The sequence below is a fragment of the Triplophysa rosa genome, linkage group LG14 (genome assembly GCF_024868665.1).
Source record: "Triplophysa rosa linkage group LG14, Trosa_1v2, whole genome shotgun sequence".
NCBI lineage: Eukaryota > Metazoa > Chordata > Actinopteri > Cypriniformes > Nemacheilidae > Triplophysa > Triplophysa rosa.
This window is the reverse complement of record NC_079903.1, coordinates 15,255,267-15,280,327: the sequence shown is the minus strand read 5'-3', so window position 1 is coordinate 15,280,327 and position 25,061 is coordinate 15,255,267. Positions and strand designations below refer to the sequence as shown.

The window sequence follows — 25,061 nt, the reverse complement described above, 5'->3', positions numbered from 1 at the left end:
CCCATACAATAGAAGTGATTGGGTGCCGATGTTGTTCGGTTACCAACATGCTTCAAAATATCTTCTTTTGCGTCCTGCAGAAGAAAGTCATAAAGGTTTAAAATGACAAGGGGGTGAGTAGATGGTGACCGAATTTTCATTTTTGGGTGAACTGTCCCTTTAAGTACTTAAATTACAAGTGTGGATTGTGCTTAAATTGGCTCAAAATCAGCCCAACTTTAGTGCGACTAAACATTTATTTCTACGAAATCACTGACTGACCCTGTTCGCCACAAACTTCATAGACTTTGCTCAATGGGTTCTTTTTTTTAGTACTAAGTGCTTTGCATAATAAATCTGGAAATAACATTATTCTTAATATACATTTCAAGGTATATAAAAATCTTGCCAGTAATGATGATGAGACCAAAAACATTCTCAGCTAAAAGCCAGGCATAGATTCAGGCCTCTTAGCCAAAAAATCTGAGAGCTCATCTTCCAGCCAAGTATGGTAAAAGCTCTTTGAAGAGGCTTTGGTCAAATGACGATTTGGTCAACGTGTTCTTATTTAAGTGCACTATGAAGATGGATGGTGTTTTTTGTACTGCATCTAAAACTCTTCAGAGAAACCGCCGGAGTTGGTTTGTCTGTATTTTAAAATCACTCTTTTCCTTTCGGTCTCACTTAAAGCGGCTAAAGAACATGACTCAAGATGCAGTGATTCAGCAGGTCATTTAAGTGAACAGATTATTCTAGATAAATATTGGCATGGCGAGCAGTTTACAAAAAGCGCATCCTAAAATCGATCAATTTTGAAGCATAAACATATTTAGTGAGATAGAGAAGACGGACGTTATTAAAGAGAAGTCAGATTCGTTCTTAACGCACCCCTCCCTTCCCACACCGGCATTTTCCTTGCTTTTCAAGAGGCTTTGAATCTTTTTCCCTCTCGCTCTCTAACTAATTCACTGAAAAGACGTCTTGCATGTCATTTCCACTTTAAATTAAACATATGAGGAATCTTGACTTGAGCTAATAGCTTTTCCTCAAGGGCATAATTCAATCTGTGATGTCCACCATCAAAGCCCCTTCACATTACAGTCCTGCTCACAGACGAGGCGCCATTGAAGATTGCGGGGGGGTTACAGTCTCCATTTGTTTTCATAGCTCGCAACAAACAAATACATCAACGCGCTTTTGCTCGATTTTGTCTTTTATGGGAGCGTATAGATCTAATTCCAACTTATTAGGGGACAACAGTCAATTTTATAAAGAAACATAACTATGCGTTGTCCCGCACGCAGCTCGTAAGGAATGCAGGGAAAACTCTACACACTTGACCATATGGTTGGTGTACATCAGGCATTGAGATCTGTGTTACAGCATTCTTGAAAGGGTCATGCAGAACGCAGACATATCTCTCAACGTCACATATTTTTTCTTACAGCAGCTTATCCTCGGATATGGGGATAAGGGAATGCAGCCACAGCGCGCACACACACTAATAACAGCCATTCGGAATGGGCTGACATCAAAAACCAAAAGAGGAACAGAAACTTTCCCCTTCATTTCCAGTGTTCCACCTCATTGAGATATTGTTGAAGAAGGTGCCCGATTCGGCATGAGTCTCCATTTCCTTAGAGGCACGCCAGCAAATATGTGTTATCCAGAGGTCTGTAAGTTTTACAAACCAACAGGTTCAGAGATTTGTTTATTCTTTGTTTTAGTTATAAATGTCATCAACATCAACAAGATAAACATGACAACAAACTTAATCAACCATAACCTGATGTTTCTGAATTAAAGGGACAGTACACCCAAAAATAAAAATCATTTACTCACCCTCGAGCTGTTCCAAATCTGTACAAATTTCTTTGTTCTGATGAACACAGAGAAAGATATTTGGAAGAATGCTTGTAACCAAACAGTTCTTGGCCACCATTCACCCCCATAGTAGGAAAATGACAATGGTAGTCAAAAGTGCAGCAGAACTGTTTGCTGTCCTACATTCTTCAAAATATCTTCTTTTGTGTTTAACAGAACAAAGAAATGTATAAAGCATTTTCCTACTATGGTATAGTCAGTGGTGGCCAAGAACTGTTTGGTTACAAGCATTCTTCCAAAACTCTTTCTCTGTGTTCATCAGAACAAAGAAATGTATACAGATTTGGAACAACTTGAGGGTGAGTAAATGATGACAGAATTTTCATTTTTTGGGTGAACTGTTGCTTTGAGGTACTTGACAATAGTACCTACTTTTTTTGTCTAGTCTGTATATGATAAAGCTTTATGTTTCCCCCACATTTTCATCGTGGGCATATTTTTACAAATGAATTTCATCCTCTATTTTTTCCCTCATTGACCATATATGCTTTACTCACCCTTGTGTATTTGAAATTAAACATTCAGTAGTGTACACTGTCTCTTTTCTACATCCAAATGCTAATTAACATTTAATACAACATCAATCAACATTCAGATGATTTATTTTGGTCAATCGTGCGATTGAAATGAGAAGCGGAGTTCGAGTTGCATCTCACATCACTGTGCTTTACATTACTGTGCTCCGCTCACTCAAAAGGAAACCATAGGGAATATCAAGATTTATCACGTCAATGACGAGGCTTTGAAACGCATACGCCCTCTGAGATCACAGTAGAGCAGGACAGGAAAAAAGATCTAATTAAAACGTATGTGAGGACACCACAACAAAAAGTAGAAACCCAAGCCGGAGGAACTGTATACTGTATGGTGCGTAAGGACAGGAGCACATGTGATTCATCTGTTTTGGATCTGCCAAGATTTTTTAAAGCTTAATCTAAAAGAATATTTCAGAATGGTACCAAGCTTCTGATTAAAAAAAATCATTGCGATAAATACAATAATTCAAGTTGAGTGAATCACATGAAAACATCTTCAGCAAAACAAAATTCTTCAGCACAAATGCATCTTCGCTGCCTTAAAACAGCAAAATAAACAAAAAGAACTGTAACTCAGTGTGTCCAAGTTCAATCTAGTTCAACGCTAGTCCCTTATATTTCCTCTCTCTTACTTTGTTTACATTAATGTATTGTGTATGCATATTTTCCCAAGTACACAAACTATCTATTAAAACTAAAAAAGCACATCTGTGTTGTCTTCGAATACTTTCAATGCTAAGACTATACCATCACTCGAATAAAGATTCCCATGAAAAACTGAGTAAAACAGATGAATGCAACACATCTGACGCGGCCACCATCAAGAGTTTACCGATCATCTTTTCAGCCTTATTCTAAATGTCACCAGCCAACAAAATCATAATGACAACAACGTGAATGTGAACACAAAAGAATTTTTGGATAAACAATCTTTGTTTGGGAAAATTGAAGCAGGAAAAGCGCGATCGCTTTGAAGGGAAGGTTCGTTTAAACTGCAGGACGGCCTGACAAACACAGCTCTGATGTTGTCTAACATAGCAAAACACAATATTTTGTGATGAACTCGAGAACAAAAAACTCTTTTCTCCGTCCTTCGGAATCAATGACACCAAAGCAGACTACTCTAACTAAAATGACAGGCCGAAGCCTTAGATCTTCCCTTACGACCAACAAATGCATTTATGTAATTCGCTAATGTTTCTGCTTTGTCATTTAATAGAAAGTTTGCTCTTTTAACTTACATTACAGTGTCATTTAACAGACAACCTTTTCAATTCGAACAAATTAGGTTAGCAATGAAAAATACACAAAAGCTTGTGTGGTCATAAAATATGTGGCAGTACAGTCAAACAGCAAATCCACATACAGAAAGGGAACAAAAAAAGGAACGATAAAAAGCACATCTTACGATTCCTCCCACAGCGTGCTACAATGAACTGAAAATAAAGTAAGAAAAGGTTCGTGGAAATCAATGAAAGATGGAATGAACGCAGTCGTTGGCTGAAGCGAGGACAAAGCATGCTGGGAGTGAATAGGAAAAACTCACCATGGAGTTTTAATGGAAAAACATCCAGCCCCAAACAGGTAGGGTCTTCATGACGGAACAGATACACAGAGATAGATGGAAAAAGCATTATTATTGATTCGACTGAACACACAACCTAAAAAGCCATAAGAATTTTAATGCATCTTTTATTTCCAGATCAGATCAAAATAATAAAAACGTACAAATGATCATCAACATAAGGTCTATTTTATCAAAACTCATTTGGTCATCTACTCAAGAGCCATCTGATGTTTCAATAGAGGAATTCAATGAAAAACTCATCTTTAAAAGAGATGTTATTTAATATTAAAGAGTTACGGTATTACAAAGCAGACGGAAAGTGGATCTCCCAGCCAGGCCAATGGATGACCGTAAACATTTTACAGCCAATGGTGTTTCCCAATAGCAATAAAACGAGAAATCTAAGTTTGTTACCCTCTGGCAGAAAAAAGTGAACATATGACGGTCCATTGAATGAGTTTACTATTCAGTGGGGCTGAAAACCTTGTTTTACACAGACATTGAATCTTTCCTATGTTTCATTGGCAAACACAGCTCATATATCATAAAGAATTTCCCAGACCAAACAAACCCAGCCTAACATGATGGGCAAATGTATCTTATAATTGCCATTGTTTTCAACATTATACACTTAAAGGAACAGTTCACCCAACAATGAAAACGATGTCATTTAATCACCCTCAAGTCGTTTCAAACTTGTATAAATGTCTTTGTTCTGTTGAACACGAAATACAATATTTTAAAGAACGTGGAAAACTACACAGTTCTGGGGCACCATTGACTACCATAGTAGATTGTATTCTTGCTGTAGTAGTCAATGGTGTCCCAGAACTGTTTGATCACAAAAGTTATTTAAGAGAACCAAATTTGACGGTGATGGTGAGTAAATGACAGAATTTAAATTTTTGGGTGAACTTTGGGTGAACCCTTTACAATGTATTCACACAGGGCTTAAAATACTCATGGCCGAGCTAATAAACTATATAAGGTATAAACCCGGCAGGTTGCTTGGTTGCATCAAGTGGCGAATTACCGTTGTATCTTTGAGCGAGACACTTCAGCTAAATGAACTCTGTAAATATCCAGCTGAGACGATAAATGTACGCCAGAGTTAAATGAATGTGTTTCCATGGAGACACATGGTCCACATGCTTTATTTCATGTGTGTTAAGCATCACTGATGGTCGATTGGTGTTAGTGTGATTGTGAGATTAAATATCTATAAATATCTATAGTATAAAAAATAAAGAACATAAAACGTAGAACACCACTGTATTACCTAACACACATTAAACAGTCTGAGAGGTGACTCGAAACCATAACAATACCTTAAAAGCAAGCTAAAAAGCAGATTTCATTTAAATCCGTAGAGTGCTATGAGTGTCTCTTACTGAGAAATGTTTACAGGGAAACGACGATCACACAGTACATCTATTAACAAGAAAAAAGTTGCATGATGATAGCTGGTGGTCGCCAAGGGCAACATCCCCACTTCTAGCGAATAATCTTTCACAGGTTTATCTCTCTGCTTGCAAGGCCAGTGTCGCACTTCCAAAGCCATTAAAATGAGGTGATCTGCGTGAATGGTTTACACCGTGACATTTCACATGGTCCAGCAGCTTTAAGCTATTCAGACAGTCATTACTGCACTGAGACAATGGCCTAAAAGCAGCTCAATTCCCATATTACACTAAGCCTACCAACATCTGTGAGGTCAGAGGAAGCCACTGTACACTTGTGACTGATCCAAACCATACAATAATACACAAACTGCTGTAATAGAGAGAACATTTCCACCAAAATGATCCTTCAGGTTCATCTATTCATATATTAACCTTTTCTGTAGGTTACATCATTACACCAGTAGAGTCTTAATATCGTTTATCAATCATCGCTGTTCTTCCGAAACATTGGCTGTCAAAATTTTCAGGAAATGGAAAAAAACATTGTACTTTTTAAATGATTACATTTTTATTGATTAGATATTTCCAAAACCCAGTGATAAACATAAAGGGTGACTAATAACAATGATTTATGGAAAAAAATAAAAATCACAAAATACGGAGAGACAAGGTTTCAGAAGGAGAGAAGCGATATGCCAAATGCAAAATCCAACCAATAATACAGAATGATTTATTCACATTCAAAGATTTGTTATTCATGTCATTTTAGCACTAACGCTACAGTCTTATTCATACTAAATACACCAGTAAGCATGAGGGCTGGAGGAGCTATTGCATTGTGTGATGGCTGATGATTCGAAAGTTAAGCCGAAATGATACGTGTCATTTAGCAGACACTTGGAAAGCAGCGGTGATGCCATCAGGGCAGAGATCTCAATACACGGACAGATTTGACAGCTGAAATCAGGCGAACAGCTAAAGTGCTTCTCAGAAAAAAGGTCACACACTGAGCTTCTAAAAAGGCAATAAATGAATAAGATACTGTAACACTCACCCAAGACTCTAGCCACTAATCCTCCTATTCAAGCCTGATTAATAGATTACAATTAATACTGAATGACACATAAATAATATATCTAAAAGTCTGGATGAAAACAAACAGAAACATTCTGTGTGTATTTGACTTATAACTCAGATTTGACATCAGATTAAAGGTCCAGTGTGTACTTTTTTGGGGGATCTGTTGATAGAAATGCAATATAATATACATAACTATGTCTTCAGAGGTGTATAAAGACCTTATATAATGACGCATTATGTTTTTATGACCTTAGAATGAGCTATTTATATCCGCATACACAGCGGGTCCTCTTTCATTGAATTCGCCATTTTGTTTCTACAGTAGCCCCAAATGGACAAACTGCGAAAACGTGACGACATCTTAGTTCTGCGTAAGCTACCAAAGTGCTTGGAAATAGAGGGGTGGAGTGAGCCGATGCCGCTAAACATTCTTCAAAATGTTCTTCTTTTGTGTTCTGCAGAAGAAAGTCATATACTGTAGGTTTGGAATGACATGAGGGTGAGTGAACTATACAAAAGCATCGGTCCTACACACATGTACACTAGTGTACATACACACACAATCAATTTAACAAAATGTAGCTCACACACTTGCAGGTTAAATGCTGGGGGGGTATTTCCCCCACATCACGCCCGCAGTCTGATTCAGCTGCAACGCCAAACGTCCAATTGCATTAATGCAGACGCTCTGTTTGTAAGGTGGGAGGCCTCCCAGGTGGTGGCCAGGCCATCTACCCTCAGATCAACAGCACTCAGAGCTGTGGCTGGGGAATGGCAGAGTTTTCGGGGCATGTTGACGGGCAAGGAGGATATGAGCAAAGACAGGAGGGTAGGGGAAAACAGCTGACATACATAGACGGCAGAGCACAACGTAGGCCTTCACTCATCAGCCACGGCATATGCTAGCCTCAGCTAACGGAGGAAAGACAGACTCTGAGATAAATCGGGGTTGAACTGGGACTGCAACATGAGGACAGAAGACCACGCTGACGTCCGACATGTCTGCGTGAAACGCGCAGTCTTCCGTTCAGCATGCAAGCAGAACTGGGACTGAGAGCATGTGAGGTTTTCAAGCCCAGGAATCAAATCAAAAAGCGCTCTGAATTATTCAGACTCCAAACTGATGCACTTTTGACGCACTTACGACACTTTAGATTCACACTGAATCAAACCAAGACGAAAACGACAACAATCATGACAACGAGCACCAGGGCTCTATCACATCTGCCCATTTGAAGTCAATGACCCGACCTTCCAGTGTTTCGTTAGTGAATTTCCTATTCAAACTTTTTATTTAAATTAAAATAAACAATTGGAATAAGTAATAATTATGTTTAGTCAGTATGTAAATGCCTACTGCAGTCATTGATACGACAACCAGTCTTTACCGCCGTCTTCATATTACATAGAGACCGCATGCTACGTCCAGTAAATGTAATGCATCTGGCTCTGGAATAATTGGACCGCGTACAGCAAAGTTCCATATGCGGGTGAAACCAGGTTTGCATGTTTGTGTAAATTCAGGCAATCATCTGGCAAATGACGGTTTGATGGCACTTAAGTCCGGCGCAAGTCAAGAGTTCATGCAAAATCCAGTGCGTTTCAATATCCAACACTGTTCCCGCAAATGAGACACGGATGGACGCTTTGGTCCGCAACGGCTGTAATATTAATAGTCCTTGCAAGTCAAGTCATTTAGAGGGATTACATCTTATTGTTTTGTTATCTAAATTGTTTTGAAAAATGTGCAAGAGATAATAGGCAGAGGTACAGTGGCAGCAGGTCTTTCCAGTTTCAAATATACATAAATCACCTGCCTTCAAGTATAGAGGTTTCTTTTTCTGTGCTCATTCTGTTAAGTAGTAAACAAATTAATAAATAGGAGCTCCGGTATTATTTAGAAAACAGTACAATATTAATAGTCTAAAATAATGGTTTGTATTGCAAATTGTGCTATTAAAATGAAATGTGATGTGCGTCAAGTCACTTTGAAGTGATCGGGGGGGTGTAAAAAAAACTCACCCTGTACGCTTGGTGATGGTGCCCAAGGTCATTGGCTGTTTGATCTGAGCCAGAGGAAGCACGACGGTCAAACTGGGCAGCGGAGACAGACGTGGGTTACCCATGTTGTTGTTGGTGAAGTTGTTATAGGATTCTTGACTGGTAAGTTTGGCTGCAAAAGAATAGACAAAAGTATGACATTAATACAGTCAAATTATTAGTTTTTTACAGCCTTTAAAAAACCTATGTAGGGTAAATCTCAGTATTTAAAGGGGTGGTGCAACGGTGTGTCATGCACTCTGACTTCTTTACCATGTTAAACGTGCTGTCTTCTCATGCTTAACATGGTCAACTTGTCAAAAAACGAGTTGGGCGTATTACGTAGTATTTCTGTGCTCGATACACTCCCCCAGCGATCGTACAGTTTTCGAACATATAAAACTGTTTCGTAACAATTTTTCTTAGTCAAGACAATTCTGGACAATTCTCCCGGAAAAGCACGCGGTAGCAAGGAGAGCAGGAGAAGGAGCATGCGCAGACGTCACTTTCACTTGTGTGCAGGAGAGAGAGAGAGCATACGTTCGCGAAGTTCAGGTGTTTGTTTGTTCACTGCATTTGGGTGATGAATGTTATATAAACGGTGGATATAACGCTGGATTTGGAGATCGTTTGAATCTGATAAATGGAGCCGTCCCAGCGCTAAAAGATGCTGGACATGAACGGCATGCGGTGAGTGAAACTGATGTCTGTGTTTTGTTGGCAATGGGTGCGCACATGCTTTATAGTTCAGCCTACCCCTCCCCCCGCACACGCTGTATGCTTTCGGAAATAATCGTACAGCTGTATCTATCTTTGATAAATGTGATCAAACTAAATACTCTTCGAAAATATGAAGTATGCGATACTACTCTATAGGTACTCAAGATTAATATGAGATTGGCAGAAACCGCGTGTGTTAGGGCCACTTTTAAATAAAAACTGTGTTTAGTCAACACTGAAGGAATTACAACACGCATACATGCCGTCGCTGTCTTTGTGAAACCTTGGATGTCCAAATTCACTGTTTTTCAGAAAATGGAAAAAACGACTGTATTTTTTTATAAATACTGTGTTGTCAAAATTGACAAGCACTTTTTAATCTTTTTTTAATACTTTATTGGTTAGATATTTGCAAAACACAGTGACAAAACATAAAGGGTGACTAATCATAAGGATTTATGGCAAAAAAAACATATTGTGACGAGGGAGGTGTGACGAGAGCCGTGGGAGGAGGAAGCGAGGCCGGGACGTGATTGATAATGAGTGTCAGCTAACACAAACATAAACAAAACTTAACTAATGTCCGGGCCCGGTCCTCTCTCGCCGTATTCTCCTGTCGTTCGTCCTTTTATGATTTCCGATCTCCTCCGTGAGAGATACGAGGCCGGAATGACGCCCAGCTGACACTCATTATCAATTGCGTCCCGGCCTCGCTTCCTCCTCCCACGGCTCTCGTCACGCCTCCCTCGTCACACATATATTACGAAATATAGAGGTTTAAGGAGAGCAGAGATACATTCAGTATAATAAATCGCTTATTTTTGAGAGAAACAAACACGACTGTTTATCCATCAAGAAATAAAGATCTTAGATCCGAACTTGGATGTACTTTCAGAACACGAAACCCACAAAACCATATAGCGCACATGCTACGCACACTCAACACACAGAAATAATAAGTACTGCTTTTTGTTTTTCTAACTCCATTATTCGTTTTCCTTTCAACACACAAATTTTTGGCCCTACGAAATAATCTCTGTGAACATTTTCCTTGCTTCCATTGTAATATCACAGGGAAGAGGGTATTCAGAAGGTTGCAGAAATACCTGAGACACAAAACAATGATTATCTGAGGGCAAAAGCGCTGAGTGCAGCCATGCCACAGTGTTGGAGGGGTTTTAGATCATTAGCCAGCCTCTCTGTCTCTCTCTAATACCCAGAAATGCTGTCTTTGTGCTTAACCAAAGAGAGGCCATTTAGGCCTCATGGCCCTCGATAAAGGCCTGCTTTGGCTGGAGACATTACACAAACCCCTGAGCCATTCCACACAGGGCCCGGATCTCAAGAGCCCTTCACATTTCAAAACCACTACACCCCAAGCGCAGCCACCTTTTGTGTGCGAGAGCGGCAGAAAAAAAAGGAATTTGAACAGGAAGCAGCCTGAAAACCCATAATGGTGCTTCTGACGGACAAAGACGAGAAGTAGAGGAAGAAAAATCTTAATGAATTTAGCATCTTTCTAAGGACGACACACTCTCTTGGTCTGCACTTTTTAACCCCCACTAAATCCTTGACCCGGTAAACGTTCGCAAACGGCGTCATGGTGGCTGAGATTAAATTTCTCGACAAGCAGACGCCCACTCGGATGCCGCTCGGACGCCGTTCGGACACGGCGGGTGATGTCAAACTCAGGCGCGGAATGACGGAAGCCCGAATGTGGCAGGGCTTGGCGGAAAGCCCCGAGTATGGCACGTCCGAGAGAGGCAAGGCGCCTGGCCAGTCAAAACGACACTGCTTCTGGAGCCGTCATTTGATTAATGACTCGTGTGTGATGGCCAGCGCAGTGATACATGACAAGCCAATGGAAAGAAGACCTGTCAATGCAAATCCACAGCCGTCGCAGGTCTAACTCCAAGGGGGCAGCTGGGTCACCCTGTCACCTGACCCCTCTGTTCAAGCTCACTCCGCCCCATTTGCATTTTCTTCTAATGGCACAGACCTGGGCTCCCTGTCACTGATATCTTGTTTTTCTCTCCCAAGCTGTTCTATTTGCATCGAATAAAGCAATGAACACAACCGATCCATCTAGATGTAAAGTCGTCCATTTGTTTATAGACGATTTGGACGTTTCGCCAAAAAAGTTAAAAAGCAGATATACGAAAACCACCAGCCCTTTTTAAATCACATAAACATTGACCTGAATTAAAAATGTAATCTTGACTGCCGCCAATGTGCTGCCAACTGAATGATTCTCATTCTGTTTGCCTAATGTCTCCATTAATGATTCTTTCTGTAAATTTATGTTAAGGAAAAAAGCTAATGTATTATTGAAGCCCTTAAGCATTCTACTGCCAGAAAAAATCATCTTTACAATTTTTTTATATGTCAGAGGCATCATGAATGCAATCTATTATTGCATTAACTATACATTTAAAACAAATATGAAAACAATCCAGCAAAATAAATTAAATTAAATAAGAAATAACTGCCTTAATGAAACAGTTTACCCAAAAATTCTACCCAAAGTCTTCATTTACTCAAATCTGTACACTTTTTTTGTTCTGGTGAACACAGAGAAATATATTTGGAAGAGTGCTTGTAACCAAACAGTTCTGGGCCACCACTGACTACCAGAGGAGGCAAAATTGCTTTATAAATGTCTTTGTTCTGTTGATCACAAAAGAAGATATTTTGAAGAATGTAGGAAAGCAAACAGTTCTGGGGCACTCTTTTGACTACCATTTAAATTTTTCCTACTATGGGAGTCAATGGTGGCCAAGAACTGTTTGGTTACAAGCATTCTTCCAAATATCTTTCTCTGTGTTCATCAGAACAAAGAAATGTATGCAGATTTGGAACAACTCAAGGCTGAGTAAATGATGACAGATTTTTTTATTTTAGGGAGAATTGTTTCTTTAAAGCTGCAATCTGTAATCCATTTTTGGTTTAAGTAAAGACAAAAAAACTGTTACTGAGGAAGTACAAAAAAAATCAGTGTTCAAAACTTTCTCCTTACCACGATTCACAATAATAATTATAATAATTATTTATAATTTGAGCTGTGGGGTTGCATTTCATAGGAAATGTCACTTTTTATAAGCTACCTAAAGTAAACTTATATTCATCAGTATGAAAAGTATGCTGCAATTTTAGGTATCAAACAGAGATGGCGACAGAGAGGCAAAAGTTATGGACTGCCGCTTTAATTGATTTATAAATTATGTAAACTATAAAAAAAAAAAAATTATAATTATGAAAATATGACTAAAAACAGTTAATAGTAATTTGTTCAGGAATCAAGTAGATTAAGGCACAGGGAACAAACTATAAAGTGCTTTTTTTTTTAAAGAGTACTTCAGTCTTCCATCTGAATCAGTCGAACAAAAAAATGTTAAGAGAAAAACATGGAAATGATGTGTTAGCAGTTTTTTTATTATTTATTTTTTATTCAGAACCGGTTCTTGGTTCACAACTCAGGTGTCAAACATTGAGAAAGTGCCAGGCCTCAATTCTGACAGAACATCTCCAGGAAGACCTGCATTCCTAGAAAAGTTGCGTTTTCCCAAACGGGGAATACTTTGATATATTCTGTTTCATCCATTCATCCGTTCTGTGCTCGTCCAGGTTTCCCAGACACACCGAGAGTAGTTCACAGGAGGCAGGGATTAAGAAGGGAGGCGGGAACAGTGAAGAGGAGAAGGAACAATGATGGTACCGCCGCGCTCAGGAGGACGGCGCTGTCATGTCAGGTCTGCGCCAATTCCCAAAGCTATCATTATTAAAACACACACTTTTACAGGAGGAGCGCTGCGAGTGCAATGGGAAAAAAAGGAAAGTGAAAGGAGAGGCCAAAAAACGCCGGATAAAAGCAATCCCGGTGGACGCAGTGAAAACAAATTAAAAGAACCATTATAAAACACAGATGCTGCAAAGAAAAGAAACTTTACAAGATTTACTGTTTTCAGAAGAATGATACGTCGGTGGAAAAGCCATCAGTAGCCGTTTCTGGTGAAGTGCATTTGCCTCTTTCACAGCATCATCTCCTCGCTGCTATTTTCAGGCTCGCGGTGGGGTCAAACCAGCTTATGAGAAAATGGCAAATCGCCATTTTTCCCCCAACCAGGGGTGAATGAGAGAGCTTTTAAAGTGACAGCGGAGGGTTTTTCCCCCTGCAAAGTTTTGGGGTTGCAGTACGCGCTCTTCCTGATGTACGCCATCCGCTTTAATGAGAAGAAACATTATATGAAACTTCCTGACTATTACCAGACCCTGCACCGTGTGACTGTAACGACGGCAGACTTCAGACCACATTAAAACTGGTATGTTTTCTATTTGCCTCATTCCGTACACTGGTTTCATTGCAGTTGCCATCTGATTACAAGTCATTACATCATGACAAAAAAAATTGCCTGATCGCACAATGCGGTATAACAGCGGAAAAAGCACTAAAGGCATTCAGGCACATCATTTATTAAAGTGTGTTCAAATGTGCCCGCTATGAGGCTGTCTGAAATCAGATCCAATATTTTACAACATGTCAACATTTACAGCTCATCAGAGAAGCACCTTGGTGACAGTGGGAATCTACACTCTTCTTTGACTCAGATAACATCCTTACTGAAACCATATGTGAGCATGTTTGTTTGCAAGGCCTCTGCGTGTGTGTGTTTTGTGTGTGTGTGTGTGATGAGGAAGCTCTGGATGTTTCACCTCAGACGAGCAGACTTTGCGAGCGGCGCATGAGAAGATGAACAGGAAGGCATTTGCAGACTCAATCAATGCACCTCAGCATGTGGCTCTGATCAGGAGCACGTAATTCGATCATGTCAATGTACTTATGGGTAAGTGAGGACCATATTCTCTGCTCCCAGTCATGAGCGCTGCAGTGTCATTTCACAGACGTCTGAATGAAACCCTATGCAGCTCCATCCACAAAACAGGCATGTTCTACAGAACAAGTTCAATTCAAAGCACCAGGCTGCTGGCGATATGGGTATATTAGGGTTTAAATCTTTCATATTTTTCATCTTTCGGCTGAATTTCACTAACAATAATGTAAGAATAAAAATGCTAATAATATATTATTTATAATAATACATTTGACACTGTATATATAAAATTATATATGTGACCCATATAGAGTATGTGGCTAAAGTATCATATTCTAAAAATGAGATGATGAGCATCAAAATTTGATTTCAACTATTAATTTTACTATGATTTCAATCTTTGACATTACTCAGTCAATATTTAAGATATAATCAGTAAATCACATAAAATGACTTCAGCCGGTTTTCACAGTCTGGGTCACATAGGCATACAGTATCTCAATATGAACATCTATAGGTATAATGTGAAAAGGTGTCTTAATCAACCTGAATTTACTAAATAAATACATCTATTAATGTAAATATGATTCAGTAAGTAAAAACTATTTTTAAAAGGCAAAAAACAAAAAAAGCTATCATTCTAATGATTCAGACTATTAGAATAGAATAGAATAGAATAGAATAGAATCCTTTATTGTCACTGTACATAGTACAACGAAATTGGATGCAAATCCTTCAGTGAAACATAACTTAATAAGTAATAATGGGGAGTATGAAGTTACGAAAAAAAAACATTCTTCACATTTTCATAATTTGCACGACCCCTTAGAAATTGCACATGAATTAGAACAAATATTTCACTCTGAGGTCAGTTTATATGGCAGCATTTCAAGCGATGATGGCCTTTGGATAAAAACCTTTGGATGGTTTTTTTTTAAGAAACTGTTAGAGCAGTATTACTACAGCACAGTACCGCAGCAACCGAATAAAAAGAAAACAGAGCAAAACGTCCTGTTCATGTGTCTCAAACGTGTTAACCCGCATTGACAAATGATGTTTCCTTCAATAAATATTTTTAAAAATGTTCCAAGAACCAGAACATTAAACTAATCACAATTTCCTAGAACCTAAGTGCTCTATTCTGTTTCCAAACACATGCCAAAGTGATAATTTTCCCCTGCCTGGACCAATGACTATTTTCTAACATTAAAATATCCAGTGTCCGACTTCAACATCTATAAAGTTCATAATTACAACCAAAATCCAAAAACAAAGGTGGTTCTGACTGCAATAAGACATTTAACACTAGTCACAATTGTATTATTTCTGGTTTTGAATTAGGAATATAACAAAAACATGCATATCCACCAGCTTTTCTGGCACAATCCATCTGTTTGCTAACCATAAAATTAAAAGTGGCACTTGCGGTTTTGGTTGTACAAGCTTTAAATAATACCTTACAAAAACCCTATTCAAGTATTAATTCTGAACTAAATATGCACAGAATCATATCAGACTTCTGCTGGTATGGAGAAGAGGAATGCTGCGTTGCATCATGGTACAGAGAACGTTTCACTGTGGGACAGTACAGGGACTTAGGTCATGAGAAGTGTCAAAATCACATTTCCTCACAGTGGGAAAGGGCAGTGTATCATCGTGGCTCACTCAGTCTAATAAAGTCGCACCAGCCCACTCGAAAAGTTTTCACATGAGAGCGAGACCAACAAAAAACATACCAGGCCACCCAGGCCAAACAGAAGCACAACCTCAATGGATAATTACAACCACTGTGCCAGGGGTAGAACAACATTACATGGACATAATATAAATAAAAAGAATCATTGTTTTAATAAAAAAATACAAATGTAAATACGTATATATTTATTTAACTATAATAATGATAATAATTGTTTTTTCATTGCTGCTGGTGTTTTATTATTATTATCATTATTTTTCAAACCCTCTTCAGTGTTATTACTAATATAATATGATTTAATTATTAAATAAAGACTTACTTGATAAAGTTTATTGACAATTTTTAAAAGCTATTTTAACAACAACAATAATAATGATTATAATCATTATTATTACTATTATTACCACCACTACTACTACTAAAAAAGATCTTGTCAGACAAATGATAAAAACCATGTATCTTTAAGGCAGGGTCCGGAAGTGAACCACTAGCATTTGCTTTTAAGAGGAGGCCATTCATACAACTCGGAACAAATGACAGACCAACTCCAGCCCTTCTGCTGAATTAGATTCATATCAGGACAGAATAAGGTAGTGTGCATGATTCAGCCATAAGTATTTTCCCTCTCTGTCAGTGGTGTGGAATAAGGAAGTCCCATTTAAAAGCGGGCTGTGAGAAAAATCTGAGAACATAGCGCCACACAGAGGCCTGGAAAGGTACTGCATTCACAAGCAAAACTGTAACCAGAATAATAAATCTTTAGGATGTGCAGTCTGAATGATGCCGGGCTGTGGTATGTTAAAACAAGAGCGGCTCTTTGATGCCCGGGCTGATTGTAGACTTGTTTTTTGGTGAGCGGAGCTCCGCTTTATCTTTAGTAGTCGGGGTGTTGCAGTAAATTGACTCGGTGTTCATAAAATGGAATTTGAGAGTGTGTGCGGCACAAACCGGGGAGGAGGCAGACTGGGATTACAGACAGTGTGTTTGCCGGCCCTGCCCATCCAGATCAGATCTGCTCATCTGGCTACATGTCCAACACACACACAAACACACAGAAGTAAACAAAAGTGATTTGTTGATTGTAAATGACTCAGTACAGGACACAGCGAGTGTGACACAAACTGAGGACTTCTATCGTGCTATAAAGCCACATCTCTGACAACAAAGACAACAACTGTTAAATTATACAAGAAAATTTGTTCAATCCCATACTTGAACATTAAACACAAAAATAGGAACAAAACAGTGTAAAATGACAACACTCCTCACGCAACTGTACGGATTTGGCTGCAAAAGCAGAGTTTTCCGGGTTGGATGGCGTGCAGACTAAATTGGCGTCGAGTTTTGAAGCCACGGCGCTGAAATTTCTACATCACTTTGCTCTAAATATTGTGTCATCTGCTTTACAAAAGCATCTATGTTTGTCTGTGTTTTACTTTACAATGATGGATGACACAAACAAGACGTTACTGATAAAATGAGCGTTAGACACAAGCAAGCTGTGCGTTGACATGAAATGACTCAAAGGAAGCATCCTTTTATCCTTCATTCAATAACAGTGAATTAACGGTTTCCTGTTGCACCTTGTTTATAAAATCCAAAAAAGATGATCCACAACGTTTTAACAACTGATAATAGATTTGATGTACTGTAGCAGGGAAGCTAATGGTGACCACCGCAGGAGAAAGAACCAGCTTTCCATTGCACTTCTCACATCCTCGCACACAGCCAACAACAATCTTAACGTCGACCAAAAGCGACTGAGTATGTCTTAAACAAAGCTAGCCCCGAATGAAAGGAAACCATAGAACAAGTGACGCCTAAAAATGATTTAGCTCCAACTTTCATGCACTTTACAGGTAGTCCATACATACAGAACAATTTACCAAAAATAGCACCAAGACACTTTCTGTTAGGACTGAAGAAAGAAGGTCCTGCTGAATTATCTAACAATGTCATGAACCTTAGGCAGGGGAATGTGGTCTCTAAAATAGAAAAAATCCACAGTTAAACTGGGGCAGAAGTTTCTATTTTTACAGAGTGCCAGCTTTGAAGGATGTATACGCTTCTAGTTCCTTCCTTAAATCAATGAGTTGTCACAGGAGACAATCGCAGGTCCACTGTTGTGGCTACTGCACGGCAGCTTCTGTTATCCATCACTTATTCCTGCCGCCTCATTTCACACTCCCCAAATTGTACAAAACAGACGGAAAAGCAAGCGGAAAGTTCTGTGTCTCGTATCTAATCTCTGCAGCAAAATTTGTGGAAAAGGATTCAGAAGTGCAACAACAACAAAAACAACTTATTTATGCAGCAAAATATTTCCTAGAGAGGATTTGTTTTGAACTGTAGAAATTCAGTTGTCATTATATTGTTTAGCAAATCAAGTTTAAGAGAATGAAGAATAAGGAATTACATTTCATGTGCAATTCACAAACATTCTTAAATGTTCAAGTCCTATTGTTCAGTTGATTTTCCTATTATTCGTTTCGTATTAAAAGCAAGTGATAGTAGTTGTAAACAATCTTAAAATAATAATTCATAAATAAAAACAAAGTAATTAAACCAAGTAATTCAAAATTGGAATGCTAAACTAATTAGTTAGGGAAAATTTTGAAGTGGATGCCACTTTTTTTCTCTCTCTACCTCTCTCTCTACCTCTCTCTACCTACCTCTCTCTCTCTACCTCTCTCTACCTACCTCTCTCTCTACCTACCTCTCTCTCTACCTACCTCTCTCTCTCTACCTCTCTCTCTCTACCTCTCTCTCTCTCTCTCTCTCTCTCTCTCTCTCTCTCTCTCTCTCTCTCTCTCTCTCTCTCTCTCTCTATCTCTCTCTCTCTCTCTCTCTCTCTCTCTCTCTCTCTCTCTCTCTCCCTCTCTCTCTCTCTCTCTCTCTCTCTCTCTCTCCCTACCTCTCTACCTCTCTCTACCTCTCTACCTCTCTCTACCTCTGTCTTTCTCTACCTCTCTACCTCTCTCTCTCTCTCTACCAATTTTCAATTCAATTTCAAGGTACTTTATTGGCATGATTCTCTCTCTACCTCTGTCTCTCTCTACCTCTCTCTCTCTCTCTCTCTCTCTACCTCTCTCTACCTACCTCTCTCTCTCTACCTACCTCTCTCTCTCTACCTCTCTACCTCTTTCTACCTACCTCTCTCTCTGTCTCTCTCTACCTCTCTCTCTCTACCTCTGTCTCTCTCTACCTCTCTCTACCTACCTCTGTCTCTCTCTCTCTCTCTCTCTACCTCTCTCTCTCTACCTCTCTCTACCTACCTCTCTCTCTACCTCTCTCTACCTACCTCTCTCTCTACCTACCTCTCTCTCTCTCTACCTCGCTCTCTCTCTACCTCGCTCTCTCTCTACCTCGCTCTCTCATACCTCTCTCTCTCTCTACCTCTCTCTTTACCTCTCTCTCTACCTCTATCTCTCTCTCTACCTCTCTCTACCTACCTCTGTCTCTCTACCTACCTCTCTCTCTCTCTACCTCTCTCTCTCTCTACCTCGCTCTCTCTCTCTACCTCGCTCTCTCTCTCTACCTCGCTCTTTACCTCTATCTCTCTCTCTACCTCTCACTCTCTCTACCTCTCTCTCTCCCTCTCTCTCTCCCTCACTCAATAGCATTTCATCTTAATTTCAAAGCCACATCCTGCTATCCTCCCATCTACTGGTTTAAGAAATTTAGGAATAATCCTTGAGGTTATAAAATCCGGATGGTCCAAGGTCACCTTCAAGACACATGAACTGCACGCCAGTGTGGCCTCCTGTTTCTCGACTTTCCCATCCTGTTCCCAGTCCAAAACATGTCACCTCAGATCCCCGTTGTCACAGTGGCTCAGCGGGCTAAAGCTGATAGGACTAATTGTTGACAGGTGCAACTAATGCCGGGCTTTGAAAAGTGAGTCTGATTTACGACAGGGCTTCAGAGGCCCACTTTCACGGCTGCTGGTAACCGGCCCTACACCAAACGCTGTGCATTCCGGCACTGTGATGTCACAGCCTTGCTCGGCTCAAAGTGGAAACAGACAAAAAGTTATAGATTTTTTAGACAGGCACAAAAAAGATGAGTCAAATGATTAAAAATCGAATTAATGATGCTGCTTAACTAAATCAAATTAAATCACAATTAATCAGATTAACTAAACCGAGGGGCTGTTCACACCCCCAAACAAAATGTTTTTATAGTACATCTGCAGCATTTGATTTCTTTACTGGTCTATTTGTCAAACAAACATCTTTGGGCGCTGAGTCACATCTTACTTTTATAGCATCATACATAGCGTATGAAAGCACTTTTTAAATACAAGGTGTCAAGTCACAAGTAGTTCAACAATGAAAGTTTTGAGCACCCTGCTACATTCTGCCCTGCATTGTCTTGGAACACAAAAACAATCATTTTTATTATATTATAAATTAATTCCACTAAATACAAGTGAAGTGATGCTGGTTTAGACACAGTGTGGTGTACTTTGACCAGTGTTGGGCAAGTTACTCTGGAAATGTAATTAAATTACTGATTACTCCTTTTAAAAGTAATCAAGTTACTGGTCTGATTACTTTATTTCAAAAGTAATTAGTTACACTACTCGTTACATTACTACCCCCCCACCCCTCAAAAACACAAAATAACGTCTTTAGCCTTCTCAAGACTAAACTTTATTGGGAAGTGCATACTCTACTCTATCTCGTCTTTAATTATTTTAATACATTATTTCTGCTTATTCCATACTAAAGCCTGTCATAAATAATAATAAAAATTAAATCTGACATTTTAACTTAAAACATTTTTTCATATGTTAACTAGTATTTCTAAACCTGCATACTCCATAATGTAAAAGGTCTCTCCTTAGTTTCTTATAACTTGTATATCTTAACTAGTGCTTCTGCATAGTTCTATGATGATTTCTTCATCATTTAACAAATATAATAGCGTTAGAGCAGCAAAAACTAGTCTGACAAAACATAACATGTTGCTAATAGCAGCATGGCACTCGACCGTAGAAGTTGATTCACTTCTCTCCGTGCCCGGTGACGTTACTTTCTCCAGAAGTTTAACCATAATGTACTGCCCTTTCAGGTTGTTTTTCGCGGGAGAGAGGGTTTTGCTTACCGCCACATGACCGACAACGCACAACAATGTTCTTGCCTTTGACAGAAATAAGCTAAAAAATAATGATTGTATTTCCAGCTACAGAACGCATACGTTTCTCTCTACATGCTGAGTTTGTTTTCGCTGGTAGTGCCAAAGATTGTCTTGTGATAGGGAGATGTATGGGTCTGTAATACTTACAATTGGAGCATAAAGGCTAACATCGATCACGAGAGGCACCTCAGCCAATCATATCCGGTGTCTAGTCTCCTTGCCTGCGTTCCGCGTGGCGATAGCATTGGCCGTTACGAGTTTTTAGCTTAAGGTGGCAGGCTTTCCATGGAGTGGCTTTGGTAGTACTCTCCGAGCAGGCGCGTTTCAGTTTGATGACGTCGCGGGTGCGACAGGCAGGCATCCAGACTTTGAAAAAGCTATTTCGCTTTTTATAATTTAAATGATAAAACGATACAACGGCAAAAATGTAATGCAGCTGTAAGGTATAGTTACCTGGGCTTGGAACTATAATCTAATTACTATTTTAGGAATTATAACGCGATAAATTACTCCGTTACCAAAAAAGTAATCAAACTACAGTAACGCGTTACTAAGTAACTGGCCAACACTGACTTTGACAGATGACTTTGGGTGACAGAGTAGGTGAGCCTCTGTTGAACTCTGGAAGTTTTGTAAACACCCCATGACTGAATGAAGCCTCCAGTGTGTATATAAGCAACAGGTACAGGCTATTGATTAATCAGAAGACCTCTGTTTTGTGGACTGAGGAGTGCTGATAAACAAACATCACTGACAGGCATGCCAGCTCCTGTGGAAATCAGCACAGACATGAGAAGCGTGTGCGTGCGTGTATGTACGGTCAGATGTGGTCAGTGTGAGTGTGTTTGCAGCCAGGGACAGTGTTTGACAAACATCACACGGTATTGTGACAGAGGTGAATGGGCAAAACCACAAGGTCTGCTGGGGTGACTTCATTAACCCCAAAATGGCCAGAAATGTTTCGGGTCACTTATTTACTTCTCATTAAAATGATGGAAAGACACAAATGTACTTGGAAATTATTTGTTAGTAAAAAAACAACATTGTTTTGACATATTTAAAGTAGACAGCCTTTGCCTAGAATTTGCTTTTTTTAAAAAAAAAAACAACAACAACAACAGCTCCCATCTACTCTACACCCTTATTGGCTGCATTTTTATTATTTAGTCCTAGTTATCTAATTTCAAAGCTTTTAAATTTTCTTTCTTATTGCAAAACAAAAATGACAACAAAATAATGTTATATATAAATTATATTTTTCTCTACATAATTAATATTCATAATTTCTAATCAGACATACGTTACTTCTGTATGCCTTCAAATTCAAATTGTTTGATTTTTTAAATCATGAAAAATATTTTATTCAAGTGACCCTAAACTTCTGAACTGTACATACAGCCACGGAAAAAAATGACGAGACCATTTCAAAGTTATTTTCAGTTTTTCTGAATTGATTATTTATAGGTATGTGTTCAGGTAAAATTATCAGTTTTGTTTTATTCTGCGAGCTACTAACAATATTTCTCCTAAATCTTAAACAAAAATATTGTTTCCATTTGCATTTATTGGCAGAAAATGAACAGAAAAGCTGCTCTGTATTTTTACAGACCTCAAATACTGTATATATACAGCGATGTGTATGTATGCAGAGACAGAGGGAAAGAGAGAGAGAATGTGCATATGACAGCATTTTTCTAACAAAGCACGATCCCTGTAACATCTTAATATAAGATTGAGATCTCTTGGTAAAAAATTCACCTGTCACAATACACACCACTTTTTTTCTCAAAACAGCATGTGTTTGCTCACCATGTAGTGGTGACCCAGACGGGCTACTAGAAAGTCCAGGAATGGGGCTACACCGGCCGCCCTGTTTACTGCTCAGCTCCTGCTCGATCTCCTCCAGCCCAGCGCTCTTCTGGAACCGGCTCATGCGATTGACCACGCGTGGAAACATGTGGGTTCGGGCGCATGGCGCTCCACCGTACGGATTGATGGGAAAGACGTGCGAGGTGCCACGAAGAGTACTGATCACCACCCAACGGCAGTCATGGCTGAAACAGATGTCCTGCACCTAGGAGAACAAACAGGACACGCTGAACACATTGTGGGGTTTAGCTTTGATTACAATAGCCTGTCATTGATTTGATTTATTATTTGAATCTGAGAGAAGAGGCTTGTTGTCTATATAATACTTTAAAGCAATGGCTTTCACAATTTAAGACTGTTGCCATTGGTATTTCATGTATTGTAACTTGTAAGTGACATAAGAGTTTCTGGTGAAGAGGCAGAGATAAAATCTCCCAAGTGTGTCACGGGATGACCGAAAGGAATGAAGTGTAGGTAATCACGCCAAGGTGTTGACGCTGATCAAAAGATTTAAGTTACTGGCAGGAAAACCTGAACAGTTCAGTGTAAGGCACCTGGGGCCTCATTTATCAACAGTGCGTACACACAAATGTGTGCATAGTGAGTGTGTAAGAACAGTTTCACGCAAAGTGTGGGATCTACCAACTTGTACTTATACGTAAATTGTGTGTAAATAAAAGCACACATCTGAGCATGGTTACGCAGTGGTAGAACAGCGATACTACAAAAAGAAAGTGGCACCGTGTGTTACATGTGTCATTTATTTGCAAATACTCAATTAGTAAATTCAGTTCAACCTAGACATTTGTATAATTGGTGTGAGAAGCTACAAAAGACAGATGGGAAATCATTTGAAATGTAGTTATAGTGTCATGGCTGATCTCATTTTGCTGGATGATTTGGCAAACCTTCTTTTATTGAAAGCACAATGTAAAAACACACCTTACAGAACACTTCATGAAAAAATCAATAAAAGGAAAAAAACATCAAAAACTGAAAAAGAACAAAAAGTGGTTTGTATATTAATCAAAAATTAAAACATTTTAACATCTTATTGCATTTCTATTACTACATCGCTTTACCAAATCATAATAACATTGCAATTCCACCAAAAAACGAACTGAAAACTCGGTTTCTTTTCTGAACATTTGAATTTATGCAAAATAAATCTCCTATAAATAATTATGAAATTAGCAATAAAAACCAAAAATTGAGCAAAACATGCATTGAGCAAAGAATGCGTTTTCAAAGGCCGCTGTGATCTGTTTAGTGAGAGCACAGAGCACATTCATGTGATATATAAAGGGAGGTTTTGTCACCATATATGGTTCATTGGGGGCGTTTCCGAATGCAAATGACCATGAACGTGAATGAGCATGGCGCTTAAGAACATGTGGGATTTATCAACAATGATTACTCACTGGTGTGCCTAAAAACCGTTTACGCACGTTTGATAAATTCAGATTTTTTGTACACATACACATTATAAATTTAATTCGTAGGACAAAATATAGAACATTTTTCTATGCACTGTTGATAAATGAGGCCCCTGACCTTTAAAGGGATGCTCCACCCAAAAATTTAAATTCTGTCATGAATTACAGTACCCCCCTCCAAAGTTGTTCCAAACCTGTATACATTTCTGTGTTCTGGTGAACACAAAGATATTTGGAAAAATGTTAGCAACTGAGATTTCTGTGACATCACTGAAAGCAGTCAAAGGTGCCCTAGAACTGTTTGCTTTCCTACATTCTTCAAAAACTACTATGGTAGTCTATTACGTCTCAGAAATGTCAGTTGCTAACATTTTTCCAAATATCTTTCTTTGTGTTCATCAGTTAGGAACAACTTGAGGGTGAGTAAATGATGACAGAATTTTTATTTTTGGGTGGAGTATCCCTTTAAATATTTTTAAACAAGACCATGTCCTGTGTGAACCTCCTTCCTCAAGAGAAATTTCTAGCAATTTTACACTTGTCCTTACCATACGGTGCACTGTCATCAGCAAGACACACCTAATGGCTCTTCTACAACACTTTTATGGATAGCCATCAGTTTCTGGAATGCATCTGTCTGGAGATCAGTCTGATTTTAGGCCATTCTGCTCTATCTGTCTCACATCAGTATTACGGTGAACATGCCAATCAAGAGATCAGCGATGACTAGCACCAGTGACCTAGCAATGCCATTCCATTGTTTTATTTTACAGCTCTGTAAGTGCTTTTTTTCAGGTGACCAAAGCAGTACTTTAAAATAGTTAACCAGACACAAGAGGGGCAACAAATCAAATGAGCTATTTGGTCAGTCATGTGCTGC

At 39.0% G+C, this 25,061-nt stretch overlaps 1 protein-coding gene across 3 annotated transcripts in view; it reads right to left on the bottom strand.

The window, feature by feature from the left end:
• The window catches only part of bcas3 (BCAS3 microtubule associated cell migration factor), a 205,445-nt gene that overhangs the window by 130,701 nt on the left and 49,683 nt on the right, over positions 1-25,061 (bottom strand). For 2 of the 3 annotated variants that reach the window (XM_057350698.1, XM_057350700.1), the window contains exons 15-17: positions 22,686-22,950; positions 8,472-8,622; positions 3,946-3,990 (exon numbers count right to left, since the gene is read on the bottom strand). In XM_057350698.1, the coding sequence (XP_057206681.1) occupies positions 3,946-3,990; positions 8,472-8,622; positions 22,686-22,950 (461 nt within the window). The remainder of the gene's footprint in view (positions 1-3,945; positions 3,991-8,471; positions 8,623-22,685; positions 22,951-25,061) is intronic. The other variant, XM_057350699.1, reaches the window with a different exon arrangement.